Here is a 27,021-nt window from a genome sequence, read left to right on the forward strand (position 1 = left end):
CACCGGGAAGGCCGAACGCGCCTCCTCGGGACTCCAGGGGCCGTGAGCGTTCCATCATTTCCCCTTAGGCCAATCACGGCACAGCTCTGTGGGGAAGGGCCCGTCCCCCAACCCCTCGAGGCCTTGCGGCCGATTAATAGCGCTTTGGCCAATCAGCGAGCGGCGGGACACTGGGCTCCTCCTCCCCGGGCCCACGTGAGCTGTAGGGAAACGCAGGGGCGGCTTCTAGGTGCTGCCGCCGCCGCCGCCGCCACCGCCACCACCACCGCCACCGCCGCCTCGGAACCCAGGCCTGGGGGGCGGTGGGGCCGCGTATGGAGCCCCCGCCCCCCGGAGCTGCCAACATTGCCAACGCCACCGCCACGCTACACACAGGTGAGCTCTGGGCCTGGAGGGTGGAGGGCCCCGTCCGTGACCCCACGTATCCTTCCCGCCCCCGCGCAAAGGATGTGGCTTGGCCGGTGGCCTGCTGGTGTTCGACTCCCCGCCGCCACCACCACGGCTGGTGGACCTGCGTGTGGCATTGCTCAAGCCCTTCGTCCCCTGTAGTGGATCTGACCGTGGCCTAACCTCCCCCTCCCGTTGTGTAATGGATCGGTCTGCGTGCTTATGTTTTTCCCCACGCCAACTTAGGGTGGACTCGTCCATAGGCTTTCCCCCTACCCCCACCCGCCCCCCACCCACCCCCACTTACAGGGAGCCAGCCTGTGACAGTGTTCAGCCCCCTTAATAGTAGGTGTATCTGAGTGTTTGGATTTCTCCTAGCCTCAACTTTCATAAGACCCGTTCGTGGCCTTGTTTATTCCACCCCTCCTGTACATTGTAGCGAAATCAATCCGTGGCGCCGCACCCCTCCGCATCCCTCTTTAACAGTGAGTCTACCTGAGTTTGTATTCCTGCCTCCTGCAGTCCCCCAATGCATCAGTCCATGGCTTTTTTCAGAACCACCTCCCCCCCCGCCCCCACCACCACCACCATTTTATAGTGGATCAGTCTTCATGTTTGGATTCACGTCCCTTTAGCTATCAGTCCATTGCCCTATCTGCCCTCTCGTTTTCGTAGATTGTCATTCTAGCCCTTGGGGTTCTCTCTTATTTTTAATAGTGGGTCAGTTTAGTGCTTTATATCTCCCTATTTTCAGTAGCTCAGTCCATAGCCTTTTCCCTCTCTGCTTTGAATCAGTCTGTGTGATGGCTTTTCTCTCCCTTTACTGTGGTGCAGGAGTCTGTAAGGTTTTCTGCTCCCCTTCCCCTCAGGCAATGAGCCTCATCACCCCTTCCCTTTGCAGTGGATCTGTTCATTGGCCTTCCTCCCCCACACCCCTGTATGCTTGCACAGTCCCCCGCATACCGTCCCGTGAGTCCAGTGCTTTGTAATTGGGGGAAGGTCGGCCGTGTACTTTCAATTTCCTTCTTTTTTTTCCCCTTCCCAGAAGAGAACGTGCTGATCCTCTTTTCCTTGTGGAGCAGTGTATGGCCTTGCCTGTCCCTCACCTCTTAATAGTGGGTCAGCCTGATCACACTAGTAACCACAAAGACGTTCTGCCTCACTACAATAAGTGAATACATTAGCAACAGTGATGATGGTAATGCCAGTAGGAGCTAGCGTTTATTGAGCACCTGCTGTGTATCAGGCAGAGTATTTCATATGAATGAGTTCCTTTAATCCTCACCACAACCCCATGAGATAGGTAGTGAGCGAGCTGGGCCATAGGAAGGTTAAATTCCTTACTCAAAGGTGGCCCAGGAAGTACTCAGGACACAGGATAATTTTTGAGGCTCCCCTCTTAGACCGCATCCCACCCCACGTGAGGCCTCAGTCCTTAAAAACCAAATTAGTTCCCACCTCCAAGCTTTTGTTCTTGCTGTTCCCTCTGCCTGCAGAGTGGTCTTCATTCCCCACCTTCTCTCAGCACCCACCCACCCCCCAATACCAGCAGCTGTGTGACCTTCGATGTGTGATTTAACCACTTCCTCTCTGTACCTTTTTCTTCATTTGTGAAATGGGGGATCAGAACTAGAATCCCCTCCAGTGTAAATAAATATTACCTGTGAATTAATGGTGAAACAAGTAACCTTTCTAGCATTACCGCCTATACCTTCCCACCCCCTTACTGTGCTCCAACCACACTGGCTCCACCACACAGCTCCTCAAACATAGCAGGCATGGGCCAGCCTCAGGGCCTTTGCATTGGCTGTTCTTTGTGCCTTGAACACCACCCCCGGATCTCTGCATGGTTCCTTTCAGCACTCTGTTCAAATACCAACCCCCAAAGGATGTTTACCACACTGTGGTGTGTGGAATGCAGTATAAAAAGATACATGTATCAAAGATGTTTCTAAGAATGCCAGTTTATATATGAGTAAGGATTTTCCTCCTTTTCAAAAGGATGTGTTCACAAGACTGAGGTATGTAATATGCTCTGTAAAGTTACAAATATAAAAGCTGTTTCTAAGAGTGCTAGTTGTATATGTGAATAAGGACTGTGTTGTTGCATTGAAAGAATGTGTTCACAAAACTGTGGTGTGTAGCTGGGCACGGGTGTGCACCTATAGTCCCAACTACTCTGGAGGCCGAGGTGGGAGGATCACTTGAACGCAGGAGTTCCAGGCCAGCCTGGGCAACATAGTGAGATCCCTGTCTCTGAATAAAAACCAAAAAACAACCACTGTGGCGTGTGTAATACACTCTCCTAAAGGCACAGGCATAAGAGATGTTTCTAAGAGTGATTTGATTTTGTTGTACCTGGGTAGTGTTATTTCAGTAAAGATTGATTGTCACACCATGGTGCTTGGAATATACTATACGAAGGCACATGTATAAAGAAGAAGTTCCTAACAATGCTACTTGTAAAAACAAAAAAAGTCAACCCCTCCCTGGCCATCTGAAGCTGCACACCCAGCAGGGCTCAAGCCAGGTCCCTGCTTTGTCCCATTGCCCTTTATCACTCTCTGACACACTGTGTGGGTTGTTTGTTGTCTGTCTCTCCACATTAGAATGTGAGTCCCATGAGGACTCAGTTTTTGTCTGCTCATTCACTGCTATGTCTCCAGCAACTGAAAATGTACCAGGTAAACAGCAGATGCTCAATAAGAATTTATCCCATGAATAAATGGGAAAAAGATAATTTCAGACACCAGCATAGGGGTCAGATGGGGAAGAAGAAGGGATATGAGAGCTAGTTAGTTGGGGCTGTTCATGCAACCAACCTTTACTGAGCCCCTCGTGAGTACCAGGCACTCTTCTAGGTGCTGGAATATGGCAAGGAACAAAACAGGTCGAAATATCTGTGCTTGTGGAGCAGACATTTATTAAAGTTGGGGAGGCCGGGCGCGGTGGCTCACGCCTGTAATCCTAGCACTTTGGGAGGCCGAGGTGGGCAGATTGCCTGGGCTCAGGAGTTCGAAACCAGCCTGGGCATTACGGTGAAACCCCGTCTCTACTAAAATACAAAAAATTAGCTGGGCATGGTGGCGTGCGCCTGTTATCCCAGTTACTTGGGAGGCTGAGGCAGGAGAATTGCTTGAACCCAGGAGGCGGAGGTTGCAGTGAGCCAAGATTGCACCACTGCACTCCAGCCTGGGTGACAGAGTGAGACTCTGTCTCAAAAAAAAAAAAAAAAAAAACCAAATTAGGGAGACAGACTATGTGAACAAAATAAATAAGTTAAATTAGCATAATAGACAAATGCTGAGAAGAAATAATGAAATAGGGCAGGTAGGAATCGAGTCTTGGGGAGTGGTTGAAATCTTAGGCACAGGGAAGATGACTCTTGAATTAGGGCCTCACGGTGGAGAGGGAGGGAGCCTTAATGTCTAGGGGAAGAGCATACCAGGCAGAAGGAAGCGCCAGTGCAAAGGCCCTGAGGTGCGATGGTGCCTGCCATGTTCAAGGACGGCCAGTGTCGTCCAAGAACATCAAGGCGGCCAGTGTGGCTGGAGCAGAGTGCGGGGAGGGGCAGAAGGTGAGGTCACACAGGTGATTGGAGCCAGATAGTGCAGGCCGAGGTGATACATAGGATAGGATTGCAGGGGCAGGGGGAGAAGGATGACACACTAGCTAATAGCTAGTATCTGTGGAGTATCTACCACACATCAGAGGCACTTTTTTGTTCAAATACCAACCCCCAAAGGATGTTTACCACAGGGTGGTGCCTGGAATGCAGTGCAAAAAGATACATGTATCAAAGATGTTTCTAAGAATGCCAGTTTATATATGAATAAGGATTTTCCTTCTTTTCAAAAGGATGTGTTCACAAAACTGAGGTATGTAATATGCTCTGTGAAGGCACAGGTATGAAAGCTGTTTCTAAGAGTGCTAGTTGTATATGTGAATAAGGACTGTATTGTTGCATTGAAAGAATGTGTTCACAAAACTGTGGTGTGTAACTGGGCACAGAGGCTGAGGTGGAGGGATTACTTGAGCCCAGGAGTTCCAGGCCAGCCTGGGCAACATAGTGAGATCCCTGTCTCTGAAATAAATAAATAAATAAAAATAACCACTGTGGTGTGTGTAATACACTCTCCTAAAGGCACAGGCGTAAAAGATGTTTCTAAGAGTGATTTGATTTTGTTGTACCTGGGTAGTGTTATTTCAGTAAAGATTCATTGTTACGCTATGGTGCTTGGAATATGCTATACGAAGGCACATGTATAAAAAAGAATTTCCTAACAATAGTACTTGTAAAAAAAAATAAAGTCAATCCCTCCTTAAGTCCTTTACAGAAGTATTTTACAGAATTGACACATTTAATGCTCACAGAAGCCTTGGAGGGTGCGTGTACTTTTGAGAATATTTGACTTTGAGAGTAAAATATCCCCATTTTACAGATGAGGAAACAGGCACAGAGAGGCTGAGTAACTTGCCCAAGGTAACCTTGAGCCAGAATAGCCAGAACAGGGGCAGAGGAACATAAGGCTGAAGACCCAGAAAGAACAGATTTGCAAGAGCGGGCAGGTTATTTGGCACCTTCGATCACGCAGAGGAAGAATGAATTCTTCCTGGAACGCGATGATTGTGTAATTGAGTCCATGAAGTGAGGGAAGAGCTCTCCCTGAGGGGAGAGCAGCCCGTGCTTACCCTCAGAGGTTGGAACTGTCTCGGAACGGTAGATAGTTCAGGGTGGCTGCCTCAGAGCCTTTGTACACGCCGTTCACTCCGCCTGGAGGCCCTCCCCCGCAGAGGGCAGCCTGGCTTGCTACCTCCCCTGCTTCAGGCCAGGTGTCACTTCCTTGGGGAAGAACTCCTTGCACACCCTGTGTAAAACAGCATTCCTGTCACTCTCTAGGATCTTAGCCTTCTCTGTTTCTCTTCATGGAGCACTGGTGGTGTAAGGTGGCTAGGATTGCTCACTAGAGCCATACCACTTATGTTTTGAATTCCGGCTCTGCCGACTTCCAGCTGTGTGACTTGGGCAGGTTACTTTTCTGTACCTCCATTGCCTCATGTGGAAAATGGAGGAAATGGTAATTCCCACCCTTTAATGGTGGTTTGAGGATTCAGTGAGTTAAATGAGTCAAAGAGTGTGCAGCACATGGTAAGCATCGTATGCCTGGCTTGCATTTTTAAATTATTAAAATGTATTCATAGCATACCCGTAGGTGTCTGACAGGCCTCTGAAACTGACCATCTCCAAAACTGGCATGACCCCCCTCAAAACTTACTCTCCTGCGAGGCTCCCACCTCAGCTGACCACAGTGCTGTCCTTGTGGGTGATTAGGCCACAAACCTAGACTCACCCTGGACCCTTCTCTCACCTCCCCCAGGCAGGCTATCTGTCAGCAAGTCCTATTCTGTGTTCAGGCTTTCTCCAGAACCCAGCCACTTCTCACCAGCCCCACTGCTACCACCATCGTCTACCGCAGTGGCCTCTTCAGCCCCGATAGTCTATTCTCCTCACAACCGCCAGGGGGATCCTGTTAAAATCTCAGTCACAGCCTGTCATCCCTCTGTTCACAACCCTCTCGTGGCTCCTGTCTCACTCAACGTCCTGACAGCGCCCGAAAAAGCCTGGCTCAGTCTGGCCCCCGTCACTCTGTTCACCTCTCCCGCTGCCTCCCTGCTCTCCCTCCAACCCGTGCCGGCCTCCTCTCCCCCTGTCACCTACCAGTCTCCAGCCTTGGGCCCTTCACACTGGCTGCCACTTCCACCTGGCTCGCTGCTCTCAGATACTCACGAGCCCAGTTCCTTCACTTCCTTCAGGTCTCTGCCCGGTTGTCCCCTCGTTGGTGACTACTCTCCCCTGACTCTCCATGTGAAAGGAACAACTCTCCCCTGCTTGATTTCTTCTCCCATAACCCTTCCCACCATTCGACGCACTCTTGTACATGTTTGCCTTGTTTCTCACCTGCCTTGCCTGCTAAGATGTGAGCTCCTCTGGAGCAGGCATTGTTGTCTGTTTCGTTCTCGGCTGTATCCGCAGCACCTGGCCCACTCATCAAAAGCTTGCTAAGTGAAGGAGATGGAAAGAAGTAAACATATCCAAGCAAGGCAGATTGCTAGAACTCTTATGAGGGGTCAAGTGGGAGAAATGACAAAATACAAAGCCGTATGTGCTATTGAAGCTGGAAGCCCACCGTGACCTTTCACTCAGCTGATAGGTGCTGTTGCAGCTGAAAGAGGAACTGGTAAAATTGCCTGTCTTTGCCACCAGGAGTCACTCTGAACTCTTTGGGCTTTTGAAACAAGCCTGCCTGCAAAACAAATTCAGTGAGGTCTCTGGTGACAGGACTCTCTAATCGGACACTTCATGGCTTTGTGACTTGTATAATTGAACAGGAAGCTCATGTTTATTTCCAGTTTGCTCTCAGGAAAGAAAGCAGTAATGGGGTGACAGGGAGGATCCTGTTCTTTGAGGGACATGCTAAGAGGAAGCAGTTGGTGTGAGGGGCCATTTAGTCTAATGGTGAGATGCTTAGCCAACTGGAACCTGACTGCCTGGCTCCACATGCTGGCTCTGCCACTTGTGGACTGTGGAAGGTACGTAGACATTTGTGCCTCCGCTGCCTCATTTATAAATTAATGACAGTAAGACTACCTACTTCTCAGAGGCGTGATAAGGGATAAATGAGTCAATGCCCATTAAAAAAATATAACAGTACAGGTGTACATGCCCTTACCCAAAACCCCTGGTGCCAGATGCGTTTCAGAATTTCAATTTCTTCAGATTTCAGAAAGGTAACATGATGCATATACGATGTTACATAACACCCCTTAGTAAGCTCTGCAGTCGGCTGTGTTCATATTTATGCAGCAAAATGTATGAACACTCTCACACTAAGTGAGAATCAATAAAGACCAGAAAGGGCCTTGTTTCATTTCAAATCAGGTTTTGCTGCCAAAAGAGGTATAAGAAGCTTTCTGCTTTTAGAGCATTTTGGATTTTGGAATAGCAGATAAGGGACTATGAACAAATCAGAAACTAATATTTAGAGCTTATCATATACCTCAGGCATATAATATTTAATCTATACAATATCTTCATGAACTAGGTATTGTTATCCCCATTTTAGCAATGGGCATATCATTATCCCTGTTTTACACATGAGAAAATTGAGGTACAAAGAGGTTAAAGAATATCAGCCAAGCGTGGTGCCTCATGCCTATAATCCTAGCACTTTAGGAGGCCAGGGAGAGAGGATTGCTTGAGCCTGGGAGTTCAAGAACAGCCTGGGCAACGTAGTGAGACCCCATTTCTAAAAAGAAAAGAAAAAGAATATGCACAGGGTCACACAGCTAATAAGTGGCAGAACCAGGATTCAAACACTGGCAGTCTGGCCCTAGTGCCTGGGCAGTTGTCCAGCAGGTCATATTGCCTCTGCTTAGAACAGTGCCTGATGTGTATTAAGCTCTCAGTAGATGTTAATTATTGCTGTCATCGAGAAAGAGAACATTCAGAGCCGAGCATGGTGTCTCGCACCTGTAATCCCAGCACTTTGGAAGGTCAAGGTGGGAGGTGGGTGGATCACTTGAGGTCAGGAGTTCAAGACCAGCCTGGCCAACATGGTGAAACCATGTCTCTACTAAAAATACAATAATTAGCCGGTCGTGGTGGTGGGTACCTGTAATCCCAGCTATGCGGGAAGCTGAGGCACGAGAATCACTTGAACCTGGGAGGCAGAGGTTGCAGTGAGTCAAGATTGTGCCACTACGCTGCTCTCCAGCCTGGGCGACAGAGAGAGACTCCATCTCAAAAAAAAAAAAAAACAAAGAGAACATTCAGGGATAGTAACAGGACGGAGAGATCAGGCGTTCAGTTTTAGGACAGCTTCATAAAGGAAAGGACCTTCAAGGTGGAACTTGAAAGATGAGAAAGACTGCTAGGCAGAAGAAGGAAGCCCCACGTGGAGTGAGCAGCCTTTGCAAGGCTCTGGCAAAAAAACCTGAAAAACTTAACATTTATATGGTAGAAGATACAGATAACACTCAAATAAGGGGGATGGAACTAATTTTCTATTCTTGCTGTAATAAATTATCACAAATTTAGCTGCTAAAAATAACATATTTGTGGCTGGGTGCAATGGCTCACGCCTGTAATCCCAGCACTTTGGGAGGCCAAGGCGGGTGGATCACAAGATCGGGAGTTCGAGACCATCCTGCCTAACACGGTGAAACCCCGTCTCTACTAAAAATACAAAAAAAACTAGCCAGGCGTGGTGACGGGCACCTGTAGTCCCAGCTACTCGGGAGGCTGAGGCAGGAGAATGGCGTGAACCCGGGAGGTGGAGCTTGCAGTGAGCCAAAATGGCGCCACTGCACTCCAGCCTGGGTGACAGAGCGAGACTCCGTCTCAAAAAACAAAAAATTTTTTTTTAAATAATGAGTTATATTTATAGCTGTTATACCTGTTGACCTGAGGAGAATTTTGAGAGTCCACAGAAAAAAAAAAAAATTGTTATAGGTCAGAAGTCCCATACTGGTCTCAGTGGGCTGAAATCAAGGTATTGGCAGGGTTGTGTTCCTTCTGGAGGCTCTAGGGGAAAATCCATTTCCTGCTCATTCAAGTTGTTGGCAGAATCCAATTCCTTGAGGTCGTAGGACTGAATTCCCTGTTTCTTTACTGTCTATCAGCTGATGGCCATTCCCAGCTTTAAGAGGCTACCCACAGTCCTTGGCTCTGAGCCCCCTTCCTCCATCTTCAAAGCCAACAATGGCAGGTTGAGTCCCTCTCACATTTTGAATCTCCCCTGCCTCTTCTGTCATCACATCTCTGAGCTACCTTTCTTTCTTCATCATCTGCTTTTCAGAGCTCATATGATTAGATTGAATTTAATCAAATAATCCAGAAATAATCTCCCTGTCTTAAGGTTTGTAACCTTAATTTCATCTGCAAAGTTCTTTTCTGCTACGTAGTATAAATAACATACAGGTTCCAAGGATTAGGATGTGGAACAGGGGTGGCATCATCTGGCCTACCACAGTCTGCCCTCTGACCGCCACAGATTCACATTTGTCCCACAGGCAAAATACATTCACACCATCCTAAGATACTCATGAGTTGTATCCCATCACAGGGAGCATCCCAAGCTGGATTGGGGAGCTAGAAGTTAGTCTGGGAATGTTTAGGGAATGATGGTAGGGTTTGAGGACAGAGATGGAGAAAAGATGACAAAAAAAGGAATCCTCCTCCCCCTGACCTCTGCCCCTCCTATGTCCACAGCCTCTCAACTCAGCTGTTTGCTCTCCAGGTACCCCTGGGATGGCGTGAGCACTCCCCCAGCGATGGACCCATCTGTGACGCTGTGGCAGTTTCTGCTGCAGCTGCTGAGAGAGCAAGGCAATGGCCACATCATCTCCTGGACTTCACGGGATGGTGGTGAATTCAAGCTGGTGGATGCAGAGGAGGTGGCCCGGCTGTGGGGGCTACGCAAGAACAAGACCAACATGAATTACGACAAGCTCAGCCGGGCCTTGCGGTACTACTATGACAAGGTACGGTCTCTCAGACCAGGGCTGGGACCCCCCCTAACATTTATATCAGAGATTTTATTTTGTTTTGATTGCCATAGCTATGACTTTGAAAACAATGTTAAAATTTATCAGTTTTTAACCCATCCATTGGTACCGTCAGGCCAGTATTGGGCCCCTAAGCACTATCTCACCTACTTTCTTGTCTTACTGCTTTGGCAAAAACCATCATTGCATTATTAATACTGACTCCTACTCCCACTCTGAGATCCCCACAGTGATGCTGCCCTGCCATGCGCATTTCATTTTCGTGTCATATTCCTATAGCCAACATTTTGAAAACATGGTTAATAATGGCTGGTCCTCATTCTGTCCTCTGGAAGCCCTAGACCAGTGCTGGGCTTCCCTAGTTATTTCATAGTCTTCTCTTATTCCAGAATATTTCATATTCCTAGAATCAAAACCTCCCTGACAGTATTATACCAACTTTTGCTTACTTTGTCCTCTGGGACCCCAACATTTTTAACCAATTATTTTCTTATTCCTTAAGCTAAAACCTCTGCAACAACATGTTTAGTACCAGCTTCCACACCCTATCTTCTTAAATTCCCAGAGCAGCACTGGTCTACCCCAATATTTATATCAATTGTTTTCATTATCTTATTCCTACAGCTAAAATTTAAAATTTCCCCCATTCTGCCCTCTCAGACCCCCAGGCCACTGCTGGGTTTCCCCTCCCCCCAATATTTATACAAGTTATTTCATCTTCTTATTCCTCCTGCTGAAACTTCCAAACAATATTCATGAATATCCCTTTTCGTTCCTCTTTTGAGAAACACGGGCCCACCCTGTGACATATCTGACCAGCACTAAGACTTCCGCAGAATGCCCTAGTGCTCCCACACTCCTCTTGCCCGTGCCCCCCAGAACAGCCCTGGACCTATGCTGTATACCCTTCATAGTTTATGGCATTTATTCCACTTTCATATTTTATTCCTTGAGCTCAACCCTCCAGAACAATATTAGTAATGAGGCTCCCTCACTGTGCCCTCTGGGAACGCTAGGTCATCTCTGAGACCCACCAGACCTGAAAAACCCCAAACATGCTCTGTGACCCACCCAAGCCAGCCTTGATATAGGCCCTCTCCCAATATTTATACCAGTATTTTTAATATTCTTGTCTAATTGCTGTTAGTTACTTCATTTTCTTACCGCTTTAGCTTCAACCTCCACAGTGGTATTAATAATGAGGCCTCCTCGCCCTCTCCTCTGCAGTGACCTTGCCCTGTTCCACTTCTGTGTCATTAGCTTCAAATAATCCTCTGTATTAATAATTCATCGCCCCATCCATCTATATTAATTTACTTTCTTCCAACATTTATATCAGTTACTTCATTTTCTTGTCTTACTGCATTTGCTAGTCTCCAAAACTGTGTCCTGACAGACTAGGAGAAGAGAAACACCACTCCACCCCGACATACACACACCCTGCCTCCAGCCTGCCCCTTTCCTCTCAGGCCCTCTGTTCCTCTCCTCCCTTTCTAGAACATCATCCGCAAGGTGAGCGGCCAGAAGTTCGTCTACAAGTTTGTGTCCTATCCTGAGGTCGCAGGGTGCTCCACTGAGGACTGCCCGCCCCAGCCAGAGGTGTCTGTTACCTCCGCCATGCCAAATGTGGCCCCTGCTGCTGTACATGCCACCCCAGGGGACACTGCCTCAGGAAAGCCAGGCACACCCAAGGGTGCAGGAATGGCAGGCCCGGGTGGTTTGGCACGCAGCAGCCGGAACGAGTACATGCGTTCGGGCCTCTATTCCACCTTCACCATCCAGTCTCTGCAGCCACAGCCACCCCCTCATCCTCGGCCTGCTGTGGTGCTCCCCAATGCAGCTCCTGCAGGAGCAGCAGCGCCCCCCTCGGGGAGCAGGAGCACCAGTCCAAGCCCCTTGGAGGCCTGCCTGGAGGCTGAGGAAGCCGGCTTGCCTCTGCAGGTAAGGACTGGAATATAGAAATCCAGTAAGAGGAGGCAGTAAAGAGGACGGATGTGTAATCCCCGGATGATGAGGGAGGCTGGTAGAAGAGACATAGTGCTCCTGTTAAAGGAGATAATGGTGGAAGGAAGAACACAGACATCCTCTTAGAAGGAGGGATGGGGCAGAGAGCTACACAAACCCTGAGACAGAAAGGGGAGAATACTGTGCTACAGTTAGTAGCTGCCGAACATGTAGGTGCCTGAAATATATTTGTTTAATGCACTAGTTCTCACACTCTAGCGCTCATCAGAATCACCTGTAGGGCTTGTTAAACCACAGATTGCCAGGCACACCCCCAGAGTTTCTGAATATGTGGGGCTGGGGAGGGGCCCAATAATTTGTATTTTTAACTTGTTACCAAATGAGGCAGATGTTACTGGTTCAGAGGAAGGTAAATTTTTGAGAACCACTGTTTTAATGAATGAGGATGGTATCCCTCAGATTCCCACCTGCTTCAGGTTGTCTTACCCCAAGTCCCCTGTCCCATAGGAGGACTTGCCCCAGAGGAAGCCCTACTTCCTTGATGAAGTCCTATGTCCTGTTGGAGAACCTGCTCTGATGCCCCCAGTACCAAGTGCCACTTTCCCGGGGAAATCACTGGGTAGCCCACAGGAGAATCCTGTGGCCCCAACAATCCTTACCCTCTTTGTACCTGCTCCTCTCCCAGGTCATCCTGACTCCGCCCGAGGCCCCAAACCTGAAATCGGAAGAGCTGAATGTGGAGCCAGGTTTGGGCCGGGCTTTGCCCCCAGAAGTGAAAGTGGAAGGGCCCAAGGAAGAGTTGGAAGTTGCCAGGGAGAGAGGGTTTGTGCCGGAAACTACCAAGGCCGAGCCAGAAGTCCCTCCACAGGAGGGCGTGCCAGCCCGGCTGCCCGCGGTTGTTATGGACACCGCAGGGCAGGCGGGCGGCCACGTGGCTTCCAGCCCTGAGATCTCCCAGCCACAAAAGGGCCGGAAGCCCCGGGACCTAGAGCTTCCACTCAGCCCAAGCCTGCTAGGTGGGCCAGGACCCGAACGGACCCCAGGATCGGGAACTGGCTCCGGCCTCCAGGCGCCTGGGCCGGCGCTAACTCCATCCCTACTTCCTACACATACATTGGTGAGTGCCTGGGGAGGTGTGGGATGGGTGGGTGCCAACCCCAATGGGACTGGCATGTGGCAGGTGACTAACGGGAATCAGAGGAGGGCGAATGTGGTTGTCCCTGAAGAGGGTGGAGCCTTCGAGTGTGATTGACTGGGCTGACGCTGGACTGGAGGGATGGGGTTTGATTAGTGAAGGGCAGGGCTGCGGACTTTTGTGGGTGGGACCAAGGGGCTTTCTGTGGGACTGTTTCTGGGTTGGGGTGTGGCTTAAGGAACCTGAGCAGGGCTTTTTGGTCTGGGATTTGCATATGGGATTTCACGGGTGGGACATGAGTTAGAAGTTGACCCTGAGCTGTTTGGATGGTGACTTGAGAGGTTTGAGAGCAGCATTTGGATAGGGTCTTGTGGGTGGTCTTGACCAATGAGGTCTCTAACTGAGGGTGGGCTCTCGGGAATAGGGAGTGGGGGGTGTCTACGGAGTTTGAGAGATCGTAGGCATGGCCTCCATAGTTACCATCTAGGTGTGTGCACTTTGGGGAGTGACCCTGGGAGTGTGAGTGGGAAATCTGTGGTGGGGCTAGGCCCAAGTCCCTTCCAGCATCCCACATCTACTCTCTACTCACTTGAGCTCCGACCACCCTCTCCCCACAGACCCCGGTGCTGCTGACACCCAGCTCGCTGCCTCCCAGCATTCACTTCTGGAGCACCCTGAGTCCCATTGCGCCCCGTAGCCCGGCCAAGCTCTCCTTCCAGGTAGGATCCTCTTTCCCCATTTTGGACAGGGTGACAGACCCAAGAATGGCCCCCATCTGTGACCTCTCCCTCTTTTTACCCCCAGTTTCCATCCAGTGGCAGCGCCCAGGTGCACATCCCTTCCATCAGCGTGGATGGCCTCTCGACCCCCGTGGTGCTCTCCCCAGGGCCCCAGAAGCCATGACTACTACCACCACCACCGCCACCACCACCACCCCTCCTTCTGGGGTCACTCCATCCATGCTCTCTCCAGCCAGCCATCTCAAGGAGAAACATAGTTCAACTGAAAGACTCATGCTCTGATTGTGGTGGGGTGGGGATCCTTGGGAAGAATTACTCCCAAGAGTAATTCTCATTATCTCCTCCACAGAAAACACACAGCTTCCACAACGTCTCTGTTTTCCGTCAGTCCCCCAGTGGCCGCCCTTACACGTCTCCTACATCAATGGTAGGGGCGGTTTATTTATTTATTTTTTGAAGGCCACTGGGAGGAGCCTGACCTAACCTTTTAGGGTGGTTAGGACATCTCCCCCACCTCCCCACTTTTTTCCCCAACACAAGACAATCGGGGTCCGGCTTGAGAACGACCTTTCTTTCTTTATTTCTCAGCCTGCCCTTGGGGAGATGAGGGAGCCCTGTCTCCATTTTCAGATGTGAGTAGAAGAGTTAGTTTGTTTTGTTTTATTATTCCTGGCCATACTCAGGGGTCCAGGAAGAATTTGTACCATTTAATGGGTTGGGAGTCTTGGCCAAGGAAGAATCACACCCTTGGAATAGAAATTTCCACCTCCCCAGCCTTTCTCTCAGACAGCTTATCCTTTTTCAACCAACTTTGGCCAGGGAGGAATGTCCCTTTTCTTCTTCTTCCCCCTGAAAAGCCATTCCTTTGTCTGCCAACCTCCCTGGGGTCCTGCCTGTTTCCTCCCAATGGAGGGTTTTTTTTTGCGGGGTGGTCCCCGTCTGGGGGGCCCCTCCAGCCAGTTCTCCAGGTCTCCCTGTCTCTCCCCCGCTGCCATTTTGATAGTATAATCTATTTTTAAATGGGGCTTTTCAATAGGGGAGAGGGAATCATCTCTTCCTATATTTGGTGGGGTGGGTGGGAAGGAAGGGATTTGGGGGGGAATCTTCCTGCCGCCTCCCCCCTCCAAGTGTTTATTTTTGATACCAAACGTGTATTTTCAGTTCCCTCCCTCCCAGCCCCCCAATTTCCTGCGGGCGGGTACAAAGGACCCTTTCAATGTCCCTGGAGTTGGGAGGGAGGAATGGGGGACATAAAGCCTGTCCTGTCTCTATTCTAGGCAAGAGAGAGTGGGTTCAAAAGACTCCTGGGCTCACCTGTTAGCGCTGGCCCAGCCCAGGCCTCGGGACCTGGGGGTTGGTGATTTGGGGGACGGTGCTACACTCGTCTCCACTGTTTGTTTTACTTCCCCAAAATGGACCTTTTTTTTTTCTAAAGAGTCCCAGAGACTGGGGAATTGTTCCTGTAAATATATATTTTTCAAAGTGATGCTGGAGGCTGCTGGCACTTTTTCTCTGATGTTGTAAGGACTAGCTGAGTGTGACAAGCATGACTGTGTGGAAGGTGTGAGGCAGAGGTTGATCGTGAGAGAAATGGTGTGATGGCGTGTGTGAGAAACAGTAGTAGGGACTGCATATTGGTAACCATGTGTGTGTCAGAGATGTGGAAAGCTGTGATTGTGTGTGAGAGAGTACAGAAGTTGTGACCACAGACTTTTGATGGTGTGTCTATGTGGGAAATCGCGGCCGTGTTTCAGAAAATAACTGAGCCTGGACGAGTAGTCAAGGTACTGTACAAGAACCTGTGATGGTATGCACAAAATAATATCTACGAGAAGAGAGTGGGGACTGCAGCCCCATCAGTGTTTGATGGTGAGCAAGACAGACTGAGTGACCCAAACCGCATGTGAGAGACTACGTGGGCATGAAACTACAGTAGAGGTTGTCAGGGATTGTGGCAAAGATTGTATAGGTGACAAACCTCATTATAGGCGACTCAACGTTTGAGAAATAGACAATGTACAAAACTACTTGAGCCTGTAGTGTCAGCTAAAGCTGTAAGACTGTATGGGTGCGAACTTGATTGTACGAGAGAGAATGGCTATGAGACCAAACCAGCAACTGAGACCAAAGATACAAGAAGGTGCAACTGTGTGTACGAAAGCAGGCGTGAGAGACTGTAGCAAAGACTGAGAAACAAAACGAATGGCTGTGACTGGGAGAGTGTGACAGGCCGTGTGTGTGTGTGTGTGTGTGTGTGTGTGTGTGTGTGTGTGTGTGTGTGTACACCTGAAACTAGTGGCAAATCGATTTACCGTTACTGCCACATTCTGTCCCACAGGTTCAGGAACTGTGAGGAAGTGGGAGAGAAAATGACAGTGAGCCGGACGGAGCCACTGACATGGTGTGAGAGACCGCGTCACTGGGCATGCGAGGGAAAGGGGCAAGGAACTGTTGATGAGAGACTTGCAGTAGCAGTAACTGGGAGTCAGCAACTGTGGGAGAGGAACTTGACAACTGAGTGATGTCAGAGCGTCAGGGGGTTTGTGAAAGAGTTTATAAGCAACCATAAATCCGGGGCCACGCAAAAGAGCTGAGCAAATGAGACACGGCGAGTGACCACGTGGCGGTGTGTGACAAACTTGTAAAGCTGTGCACGTGTGTCCATGCTGAGCTTCCCATATGAAGAAAATGACGGTGTGCACGACCGAGACACGGCCTGGGTGACTGTAGGTGACTTATCAAGGGCCTAATGGTGATTGTGAAATAGTGACCGAGTATATCAGAAGCTGACTGAGGGACAGTGATGGCTCAGACAGTGGCTGAGAAACTGATTATACCATTGGTAAAACCCTTTGCAAGAGACTTTATGAAAGGCTGTAAATCAAGGACTGAGGGTGCTGGAAGCTGACTGAGAAGAAACGTGAAACTAGGTGACGGCGGTGTCTGAGATACTGTGTGATTGTGTATGCGTGTGAATGTCTTCGTGGGAGAGGCTGTAATCGGGGATCGTGGGTGTGTGAAAAAGTGGCTTGAGTGAGAAAGGGGTAGGAGAGGTGGTGATTTTTGTGCATGTGTGGGAAACTTCATGAGAGACTAGTTAGTGGTGACTATAAATCAGTGACTATTTGTGTATGTGAGAAAGTAACAGGCCAAATGAGTGGCTCAACATTTCATGAGATTGTGTGAGTGTGCATGCATATGTAAGGAACTGACTGGTGAGAGAAAATATTGGCAATATTGACTGAATGAGACAGGCTGTTAAACATGATTGTGTGTGTGAAACTGTTAGAAGGAGACTGTAGTAAGGCTGGAATCCATGACACAGAAAATGACTGTATGAGTGACAGAATGTCTGAGAGGTTGTGTGATTAAGAGAATATAGTAGAGGTTGTAAATCCAGGCTGGGTGCGGCGGCTCATGCTTGTAATCCCAGCACTTTGGGAGGCCGAGGTGGGAGGATCACTTGAGACCAGGAGCTTGAGACCAGCCTGGGCCACATGGTGAGACCCCATCTCTACTAAAACTTAGAAAAATTAGCATAACGTAGTATTGTGCACCTGTAATCCCAGCTACATGGGAGGCTGACGTGGGAGGACCACTTGAGGCTAGGAGTTTGAGTTTGAGACCAACCTGCAACATAGCAGGACGCTGCCGCTACTAAAACGAAAACGAAAAACAAAAATTACCCAGGTATAGTGGTGCACACCTGTAGTCCCAGCTACTGAGGACACTGAGGTGGGAGGATCGCTTGAGCCCAGGACTTTGAGTTCGAGACCAGCCTGGACAATGTGGCAAAACTCTGTCTCTCCAAATAATTTTAAAAATTAGCCAGGTGTGGCGTGTGCCTGTAGTTCCAGCTACTCGGGAGGCTGAGGTGGGAGGATGGCTTGAGCCCAGGAGGTTGAGGCTGCAGTCTGCGATGATGCCACTGCACTCCAGCCTGGGTAACAGAACCAGACCTTGTCTCAAAAAGAAAAGAAAAGAAAAAAACAGAACTGTGTAGATAGGTTTAAAAAAAAGAGAGAAAATAACAGACCAAATGAGACTGTATGAGAGGCCACAGGTCAAATGTTCCAGGCCCTGGAGAAAAACCCTCTGTTTTTTCTCTTCCTCCACAGGCCCCTCCTGCTCAGTCCCCTGGGCCGGCTTCTCCTACTTCTCAAAAACTTGAAATACTGGGGTTCCCCAGGGCAAAGCCCTAGGACTCCTTTCTCTCTTCTCATGCATCCCCTCTAGGTCATCTTATCCCGGTCTTCGCACTTGAAATACAACTTACCCTCCATGGGATGCCCACATTTTTACCTCCAAGTCAGACTGTCCTTCTGGCACTTACCAGAATCTCTAAAGTTTTGTTTATTTCATTGATTGATTCATTTAGCAGATGTTTATTGAGCATCTACTGTTTGCTGGTGCCTATCTAATGTCCTGCAGACCCAGCAGTTAACAAGCCAGACAAAAATCCCTGCCCTTGTGGAACTGATATTTAGGGAGTGAGAATAACAAGAAGCAGGCAAATACATAGTAGCAGGTAGGGATGTAATAATTAAATAAGACAAGACTCTCACTCCTTGTTTAAGAAATCTGCAGTCATTTTATTGCTAAACGTGTGGGAGAAGATAGAGTGCCGACAGTCCTCTTCCACAGGGAATCCTATGAGTATTTATACAGTTTAAAAACAAAGGAAATATTGATAATATTATTACCAGGGCAACAGGTGGTTAAATAAAGCAGCCAGCCAGAATTTCAGATATCTTTTCTTTTTTTTTCTTTTTTTTTTTTTTTGAGACAGAGTCTCACTCTGTCGCCCAGGCTGGAGTGCTGTGGCACAATCTCAGCTCACTGCAGCCTCCGCCTCCCGAGTTCAAGTGATTCTCCTGCCTCAGTCTCCCAAGTAGCTGGGATTACAGGCGTCCGCCACCACACCTGGCTAATTTTTGTATTTTTAGTAGAGACGGGGTTTTACCATGTTGGCCAGGCTGGTCTCGAACTCCTGACATCAGGTGATCCACCTGCCTTGATCTCCCAAAGTGTTGGGATTACAGGCATGAGCCACCGCGCCCAGCCAATTTCAGCTTTCTTGGAGAGTTTGTTTTCACAGGATAACACAGCAATGATTGTCTTGAAGTCTTAGAATCTTAACAAGACTCCTTTGTTCAAAGCACATTTTCAAGGATAGGCTTATGTTATCAGAGAACAGAGTACATCTGTAATGGATACAGATATTAACACATACCTTACTGCCCATAAAACAAGTGTTCCTGAAGAACTTCTGTTTTAACAGCTGACCAAATTATTACATTTGAATTTGCAGAATGGTATCTCTCCCTGCCTCCCTGAGAGCAGAGGAAATTAGGCATTGCCCTCCTATCTTTCTTACGCTTCTTTTTGTTAATTAAAAGCAAAATAAAATTTTAAAGCAAGCCCTGGAGTTTCATTAGGGTTTATAAAAAAAAAAAAAAAAAAAAGAAGGGCTGGTGTGATGGCTCATGCCTGTAATCCCAGCACTTTGGGAGGCTGAGGGTTGGGAGAAAATCTTGAAGCCAGGCATTTGAGACCAGCCTGGGCAACACAACGAGATCTCATCTATACAGAAAATAAAAACATTAGTTATGTAGTGGTGTGTGCCTGTAGTCCCCGCTACTTGGGGACACTAAGGTAGGAAAATCAATTGAGCCCAGGTGTTTGAGGCTGCAGTGAGCCATGATCAGACCACTGTACTCCAGCCCAGGTGACAGCAAGACTCTGTCTCTTTAAAAAAAAAAAAAAAAAAAGTTTGAAAGCTACTGGGCTAGAGAGTGACAGGGATGCCAGACAAGGGTATGGGGAAGACCTCTGTGAGGAGGGGGAACATTTATTATCCATCTTCTCGGGGGCCAGGATTTTTGTCCTATTCTGTGCTCTAATGCTGAGAACCGTATCTGGCATCCAGTAGGTGCTCAATAAATGTTGAATAAATTTATCAAACACAGAGCACCTACTATATGCCAGGCACTGTTCTAAGGACTTTCCAAAAGCTTAACTCCTGACCGGGCACTGTGACTCACGCCTGTAATCCTAGCACTTTGGGAGGCTGAGGCAGGTGGATAACCTGAGGTCAGGAGTTCGAGACCAGCCTGGCCAACATGGTGAAACCCTGTCTCCACTAAAAATACAAAAATCAGCTGGACATGGTGGTGCACACCTGTAATCTCAGCTATTTAGGAGGCTGAGGCAGGAGAATTGGTTGAAATTGGGAGGCAGAGGTTGCAGTGAGCCGAGATCATGACACTGCACACCAGCCTGGGCGACAGAGTGAGACTCCATCTTGAAAAAACAAACAAAAGCTTAACTCACAATCTCTGTGACACACCCTACCTATGTTGTAGGTGCTGTCTGTGAGCACATTTTACAGAGGGGAAACAGGCTCCAGAAGGGGGGTGTTATCTGCCCGAGGGTTCTCTGATGGAACATGGCCGCGCTTGTTCCCTCCTAATCACCCCAGACCCTGGTGGTGTCCCCAGCTGGGCCCATGGGGCAATGGATAGCCCCTATTCCTCTCCTGAATCCCTCCCCAGGCTCCTGCCACTTCCCTTTCTCACTTCCCTTGTGCTGACCACCCCCACCACAAGCTGACCACAGGGAACCTCTCAGGAAACGAGGGCCGAGGTTAAGGCTGGAGGTTAAGGCAGGGTGGAAGATGGAGCAATTGCCTCGATGCCTCCTCCACCCCCATGAGCAGGGACACACTGAGCATGGCACACTCACTTCACCCTGGTTCAACACCCCCACGAGGTTGACCCTGTCATTACATTAGAGATTATGCATTTTCCACATAGGGAAACTGAGGCTCAGGGATGTTAAGTGACTCACCCAAGGTCACGCGGCTAGGAAGTTGCTGCACGCTCTATGTCCTAGGAGCTTCAATTGAACACTGAGAGGTTGCTGGGAGGAGCATGAGGTGCTGGGGATACAGCAACAAGCAAAACAAGACCAAGAGTAAGACAGGAAATGGGGAGGGGAGAGTAGAAGAGGAGGCAGAGGGGACAGGGTGGGGTCAAAGCAGGATGCCCTCCCAGTTCCTCCTGCCTCTAGGTTCCTCTTTCCCTGCTGACTCCAGGAGCAGATCAACCCAGATAAAGCGTGATCTCCTCTCTGGTAGAGGTGCAGGGGGCAGTACTCAACATGATCACAGAGGGAGCGCAGGCCCCTTGCTTGCTGCTGCCGCCGCTGCTGCTGCTGCTCACCCTGCCAGCCACAGGTGAGGGGGTGAGGGCCCAGCTGGCCCCAGGGGTGTCCAGGTCCACCACATCCCTGACTGAGCCCCACCCACCCATCCCCTGGCCCTGTTACAGGCTCAGACCCCGTGCTCTGCTTCACCCAGTATGAAGAATCCTCCGGCAAGTGCAAGGGCCTCCTGGGGGGTGGTGTCAGCGTGAAAGACTGCTGTCTCAACACTGCCTATGCCTACCAGGAACATAATGGCGGGCTCTGTCAGCCTTGCAGGTTAGGGGGCGTTTCGGGCGGGGGATGCGGGGAGGGAAGGACTGTCTGCGGGGGTCACCCAAAACTGGGTACTTTCTTTCTCTAGGACTTCCAAGGGTGGCCCTGAGGCCCTGATCGTGACCATACCTCAGGGTTTCTCAACCTTGTTACTATTGACATTTGGGGCTGGAAATTCTTGGTTGGGGGAGGGGATTGCTTACCTGCATATTGTGGGATGTTTTGTAACATCCCTAGCCTTCCACTAGATGCCAGTAGCAATTCTCCCCACCAGCTGTGACAACCAAACACGTCAGCAGACATTGCCAAATGTCCCCTGGCGGTCAAAATCACCCCTGATTGAGAACCACTGATATCGCTCACACATACTGAGCACCTCCTGCACACTGGAAGCATTGCAGCGGGGGTGCAGCTTGGTATTTTCCTAATTTTGATGACAGCTCATGTTTATTGAGTGCTTACTGTATGCCGACACACTGTGGGGGCAGGAGAGTTTGGGGAATTCTGAGGGCAGCTCTAGGCCCCTAATTATGATGACAGATCACATTCATTGAGCACTTCCTGTATACCAGCTGCATGGCAGGGTTGGGAGATGAGCTTGAGGATTTCTGAGGGTAGCTCTAGTATCCTGATCATGATTTCCAGCTTGCATGGATTGAGCCCTTACTGTATGCCAGACCTGTTTTCTACTTGCTTACTATATATTCCAGATACACCATGGGAATGGGAGCTTGGGGATTTTTGAGGGCAGTTCTGGGCCCCAAGTCATGTCAACAGTTCACATCTATTTGGCATGAACAGCATACCTAGGGCTACGCAGTGGGTTGGGGATAGATCTAGGGTATTTCTGAGGAGGCCTCTGAGGCCATAGGGATGATGGCTCAGGTTTATTAAGCACTTTCTATTTATCTGCTACTGTGTAGTGTGGTGACCTGGTGGGTTTCTGACATCTGCCCTTGGTTCCTAGTCCTTACCTTTGCTTACTGCAGGCCTAGTGTTGGCCTTGCCAGCCTTCCAATGGTAACTCCAGATGCCTGATTTTGAAGGTAAATGACATTATCAAGCACTTACTGTATGTCCACTGCTTCCCATTCAGTATCCCAATATCCCTAAAAGGTAGGGACTTATCGATCCATCGCACACACACTTGCCTAGCAACCCCTCGTGCCTGCCCACACTCTGGAGTCCCACATGCCATCCTTGTCAGCTCATGCCAGGATGGGATATGTGTGCTCTTCTCCACAGGTCCCCACGATGGTCCCTGTGGTCCACATGGGCCCCCTGTTCGGTGACATGCTCTGAGGGCTCCCAGCTGCGGTACCGGCGCTGTGTGGGCTGGAATGGGCAGTGCTCTGAGAAGGTGGCACTTGGGACCCTGGAGTGGCAGCTCCAGGCCTGTGAGGACAAGCAGTGCTGTCCTGGTGAGGAGGATGCACAAGGCGGGCACTCCCTGTCACCCAGCACTGGTGGGAACGATCGGTACAGAGGTCCTCAGAGTGGGCCCATCCCGTGTTTGTAAGGACCTAAGGAGGAGAGTGGCAGGAGGTGAGGTCAGAGAGGTGAGGAGGGCCCGTTGCCTGGGGGCCATGGAGAGGACGTTCGCTTTTCGTCTCAGTGATTCAGACTGTGGGCAAGGGAGGAACGTGATCTGACTGGGCTTGGGAGGAGAACAGACTGTGCATGGTGGGGGTGAGAGGGGAAGCAGAGGGACCCACATAAAGGCTTCTGCGGCAGGCCTAGTGAGCGGGGACGGTGGGCCCAGTGTGGTGGCAGAGGATATAAGGACAGGATTAGCTCATGTGGGGCACTCGAGGAAGCAAAGAGCCCTGAATGACACCCCACCTCCATCCCATTACCCTCTCTTCTCTCCCACAGAGATGGGCGGCTGGTCTGACTGGGGGCCCTGGGAGCCTTGCTCCGTCACCTGCTCCAAAGGGATGCGGACCCGCAGACGAGCCTGTGATCACCCTGCCCCCAAGTGTGGAGGCCACTGCCCGGGAGAGGCACAGGAATCAGAGGCCTGTGACACCCAGCAGGTCTGCCCCAGTGAGTGAGGGAAGCCACAGGATGCTGATGGGTGCACCCAGCGTGGGTCTGCAGGGTTACAGCAGGGAACTGCCAGGGTGAGAGGACTTTAGCACGCATGACCACACCTGCATCCCTCCACCTCCCACCCCACCACAGCACACGGGGCCTGGGCCGCCTGGGGTCCCTGGAGCCCCTGCTCAGGATCCTGCCACGGTGGATCCCACGAACCTAAGGAGACACGAAGCCGCACGTGTTCTGCACCTGAGCCTTCCCAGAAGCCTCCTGGGAAGCCCTGCCCAGGGCCAGCCTCTGAGCATCGGAAGTGCACCGGCCTGCCGCCTTGCCCAGGTACACCAGGATGAGGCCGCTGATGTGGTTGGCGGGGCTCTTGATTGAGGGCATAGATGCTCTGCCATTTCTAGAGTTCCTAGACCATGTGACCATGCAGCTCTTCATTTGGGGACAGTCTGCTTCAAGGGTCTAGGAGCTGAGTGAAAGGATTGAGGAGGCCTTTCTCCTCACTCCCTTTCCTCCTCCAACAGTGGCTGGGGGCTGGGGACCTTGGGGCCCTGTGAGCCCCTGCCCTGTGACCTGTGGCCTGGGCCAGACCATAGAACGACGGACGTGCAATCGCCCTGTGCCCCAGCATGGAGGCCCCTCCTGTGCTGGTGATGCCACCCGGACCCACATCTGCAACACAGCCGTGCCCTGCCCTGGTCAGCATCTCAGAGTTCACGATTTGCATGCCTAAGCCCCCCATGCCCTTCTCTGCTGCCCAGTTCCTGCTGCTGAGGCCTTGCTCCTGTCTCTGATTCCTCCTTTCCTGGCCCTGATACCTTGTTTCCACCCCGATCCCCCATTCGCACATCTGATCACCTCTACTCCCTCCTACCGCTCTCATTTCTTCCTCTGAACCTCTTGCTGATTCCCTGCTTTGTTCCAATCTCCTCTTGCCCTGTCTCTGCAGTGGATGGAGAGTGGGACTTGTGGGGACAGTGGAGCACCTGTGTCCGCCGGAACATGAAGTCCATCAGCTGTGAAGAAATCCCGGGCCAGCAGTCACGCTGGAGGACCTGCAAGGGCCGCAAGTTTGACGGACATCGATGTACCGGGCAACAACAGGATATTCGGCACTGCTACAGCATCCAACACTGCCCCTGTGAGTGTCCCCCAGACTGTGCTCTGAGGGTGGGGTGGCCCATGCAGAATAAGGGGTTTCCAACTCTCTGCTTTGCACCTCACGTCTCTGCAGCCTCCCTCTCACCTTCCCACCAAGACCTCCAGTTCTGACTCTGTGACCCCTACCCCTCATTGCAGTGAAAGGATCATGGTCAGAGTGGAGTACCTGGGGGCTGTGCATGCCCCCCTGTGGACCTAATCCTACCCGTGCCCGCCAGCGCCTCTGCACACCCTTGCTCCCCAAGTACCCGTGAGTGAGAGGGCAAAGTATGCCTGGGAGGGGGTCATGATATTACAGGCGGGAGAGTCAGCTACCCCTGGAAACCAGGGCTTCCACTGCTGAATCTAAGGTATCTGCCTTGCCGAGTGCCACCTCCCAGCTGCAGGAAGTGGGGAGAAACGAAAGAAGATGAGAAAGAAGCTCTTGGGGGAGAATTTGTAGCCTCTGTGCCCCTCAGTCACTCATTCAGTCACTCATCCACTCTCCCATTCACTTAGTCCTTCATGTGTCATTGACTCCAACCTTTAGTTACTCATGCTTTTAGCTGCCGCCACTCAGGCCTCCATTCACTGCCTGGCTCCCACAGTCACTCATGCCTCCATCCACTTTGTCAGCATCTCACTGCCCTAAGGCACTCCAAGGCTTTTTCAGCAACAGTTGCAGATACACACAGCCCAGATCCTGTGGATCCTCCAAGGGACCCAGCTGAGCAGGCCCCTGACAGGAGGCATATGAGGAACAGCTGGTGCATGCAACAGGGGCTGCCACCTCAACCTAGGTCCAGGAAGCTGATTGGGCCTCCCAGGGAAGGTAGGGGTTGGGAAAGGCATTCCTGGCATCAAGACTGTGAACAAAGACTTGGAGCTAGGTGATTAGCTGCCATAAGTGTTTCCAGGTGCCAGAAGGGCCCAGGTGTTAAATGTTCATCCATTTAACATCCAGGTGCCAGAGGGTTAAAACGGTCATCCCTTTTCTTCCTTCCACATACATCAAGCTACTAGATTAAGTGGACTATTCCCAGCTCGTGGAAGGGCTGCCATCTGGGAAGAGATCTCCCAGCTGGGGGGGTTAGAGTGGGGCCTGAAGATGAATTAGAGGTGTTGAATGGAGGCACAAAGGACTTGAGTGAGTGAGAGACTGAGCGGAGGAAGAAGCAATGGAGAAAACTGGGATGGGAGTGAATGGAGGGCTTGCCTAGTGGGAGAAACAACCCAGGTAAAGACCTTTCTGGACATGGACTGAGCTTGAATAAAGTGGAGGAGAAAGACAGAGAGAGATTGGCTTGGGGCAGGGATTTGGGCCCAATGATAAGGCCTTGAATGTCAGGACAAGGCATTGGGTTTTTTCCTAGAGGCAGTGGAAAGAGATATAAAGGATATATATTTTGGACGTAAGAGAAAGTAGCTCATGCCAACAAGTAACATTCACCAGCATTTATTGAGCACTTGCTGTGTGTAAGGTACTGCTCTGAGCACTTTACCTGAATTAACTCATTTATCCTCACTCGGCCCCGTGAGGTGAGTATTAATATTACTATTCCTACCATTCTCATTTGCAGATGAGGGAAACTGAGGCACAGGGAAGCTAAAGAAATTGCCCAATATCCCATAGCTAAAAAGTAATGTTGGGAGGCCAGGCACAGTGGCTCACGCCTGTAATCCCAGCGACACTTTGGGAGGCTGAGGCAAAAGCATCACTTGAGCCCAGGAGATTGAGGCTGCAGTGAGCTATGACTGTGCCACTGCACAGCCTGGGCAACAGAATGAGACCCTGTCTCAAAAAAAAGAAAACAGATAAAACAAATAAAAGGTAGCATTTGGCACATAGCAGGCGCTCAATAAGATTTGAATGCATTCTTGCCTTCCCTGAGCTTCTCCCTTCCGTTCCTTCCCACCCCTAATGCCTCAGGCCCACCGTTTCCATGGTCGAAGGTCAGGGCGAGAAGAACGTGACCTTCTGGGGGAGGCCGCTGCCACGGTGTGAGGAGCTACAGGGGCAGAAGCTGGTGGTGGAGGAGAAACGACCATGTCTACACGTGCCTGCTTGCAAAGACCCTGAGGAAGAGAAACTCTAACACCTCTCTCCTCCACTCTGAGCACCCTGACCTTCCAAACCTCAATAAACTAACCTCTAAGAGCTCGTCTACGATTCCTTAAAGGAGGAAAAACAACCCATCCCCTTCCCCAAAAGTAGGGTGATAGCATCCCACAGGGCAAAGGGCACAGCACGGGCCAAGACACAGCAGTCTGTTGCGGACAACAGTATCTTCCACTGTGGTCGCAGGTTGGCAGGAGTGAAAGCGAGTGTGCAGCCCCAGCCTCTCCCCGCCGCTGCCATTACCCCAGTGTCTGGGCCCTGCGCAGCCCCCCTTAGTGCTCCAGGGCCGCCCGGCACGTTCCTCTGCAGAGCTCCGCGTTACGAATTCCCTGATTGGCTACTTGTCTTGGCAGGCACTTCTTGATTGGCCGGCGTGCTTGTTCGTTGTCTCCCCGCCTCCTGGACCTCCCTAGATTCCCACCAGCTGGAGCCTCAGAGGAGCC

General features: G+C 50.4%; 2 protein-coding genes across 2 annotated transcripts; both read left to right on the plus strand.

The window, feature by feature from the left end:
• Positions 1–185: 185 nt before the first annotated feature.
• Positions 186–15,280, plus strand: LOC105463962 (ETS transcription factor ELK1). Its single transcript, XM_011711470.2, has 6 exons — positions 186–375; positions 9,687–9,930; positions 11,452–11,895; positions 12,605–13,036; positions 13,672–13,773; positions 13,859–15,280. Exons 2-6 carry the CDS (start codon positions 9,721–9,723, stop codon positions 13,955–13,957), a joined length of 1,287 nt encoding a protein of 428 aa, XP_011709772.1. The 5' UTR covers positions 186–375; positions 9,687–9,720; the 3' UTR covers positions 13,958–15,280.
• Positions 15,281–20,822: 5,542 nt separating this feature from the next.
• CF (complement factor properdin) lies at positions 20,823–26,617 on the plus strand. The gene is made up of 9 exons (XM_011711457.3): positions 20,823–21,031; positions 21,126–21,276; positions 22,519–22,694; positions 23,149–23,319; positions 23,458–23,649; positions 23,844–24,017; positions 24,269–24,460; positions 24,619–24,730; positions 26,390–26,617. Exons 1-9 carry the CDS (start codon positions 20,956–20,958, stop codon positions 26,553–26,555), a joined length of 1,410 nt encoding a protein of 469 aa, XP_011709759.1. The 5' UTR covers positions 20,823–20,955; the 3' UTR covers positions 26,556–26,617.
• Positions 26,618–27,021: the final 404 nt, after the last annotated feature.

The sequence above is a fragment of the Macaca nemestrina genome, chromosome X (genome assembly GCF_043159975.1).
Source record: "Macaca nemestrina isolate mMacNem1 chromosome X, mMacNem.hap1, whole genome shotgun sequence".
In the NCBI taxonomy this organism is placed as follows: domain Eukaryota; kingdom Metazoa; phylum Chordata; class Mammalia; order Primates; family Cercopithecidae; genus Macaca; species Macaca nemestrina.

Bases quoted from the DNA above. Each gene is read 5' to 3' on its own strand.
- CF (XM_011711457.3), top strand. From the start codon at position 20,956: ATGATCACAGAGGGAGCGCAGGCCCCTTGCTTGCTGCTGCCGCCGCTG. The intron at 24,018-24,268 runs GTCAGCATCTCA...CTGTCTCTGCAG, and splicing joins CACAGCCGTGCCCTGCCCTG to TGGATGGAGAGTGGGACTTG. The intron at 24,731-26,389 runs GTGAGTGAGAGG...CTAATGCCTCAG, and splicing joins CCCTTGCTCCCCAAGTACCC to GCCCACCGTTTCCATGGTCG.
- LOC105463962 (XM_011711470.2), top strand. From the start codon at position 9,721: ATGGACCCATCTGTGACGCTGTGGCAGTTTCTGCTGCAGCTGCTGAGA. The intron at 9,931-11,451 runs GTACGGTCTCTC...CTCCCTTTCTAG, and splicing joins TGCGGTACTACTATGACAAG to AACATCATCCGCAAGGTGAG. The intron at 11,896-12,604 runs GTAAGGACTGGA...CTCCTCTCCCAG, and splicing joins AAGCCGGCTTGCCTCTGCAG to GTCATCCTGACTCCGCCCGA.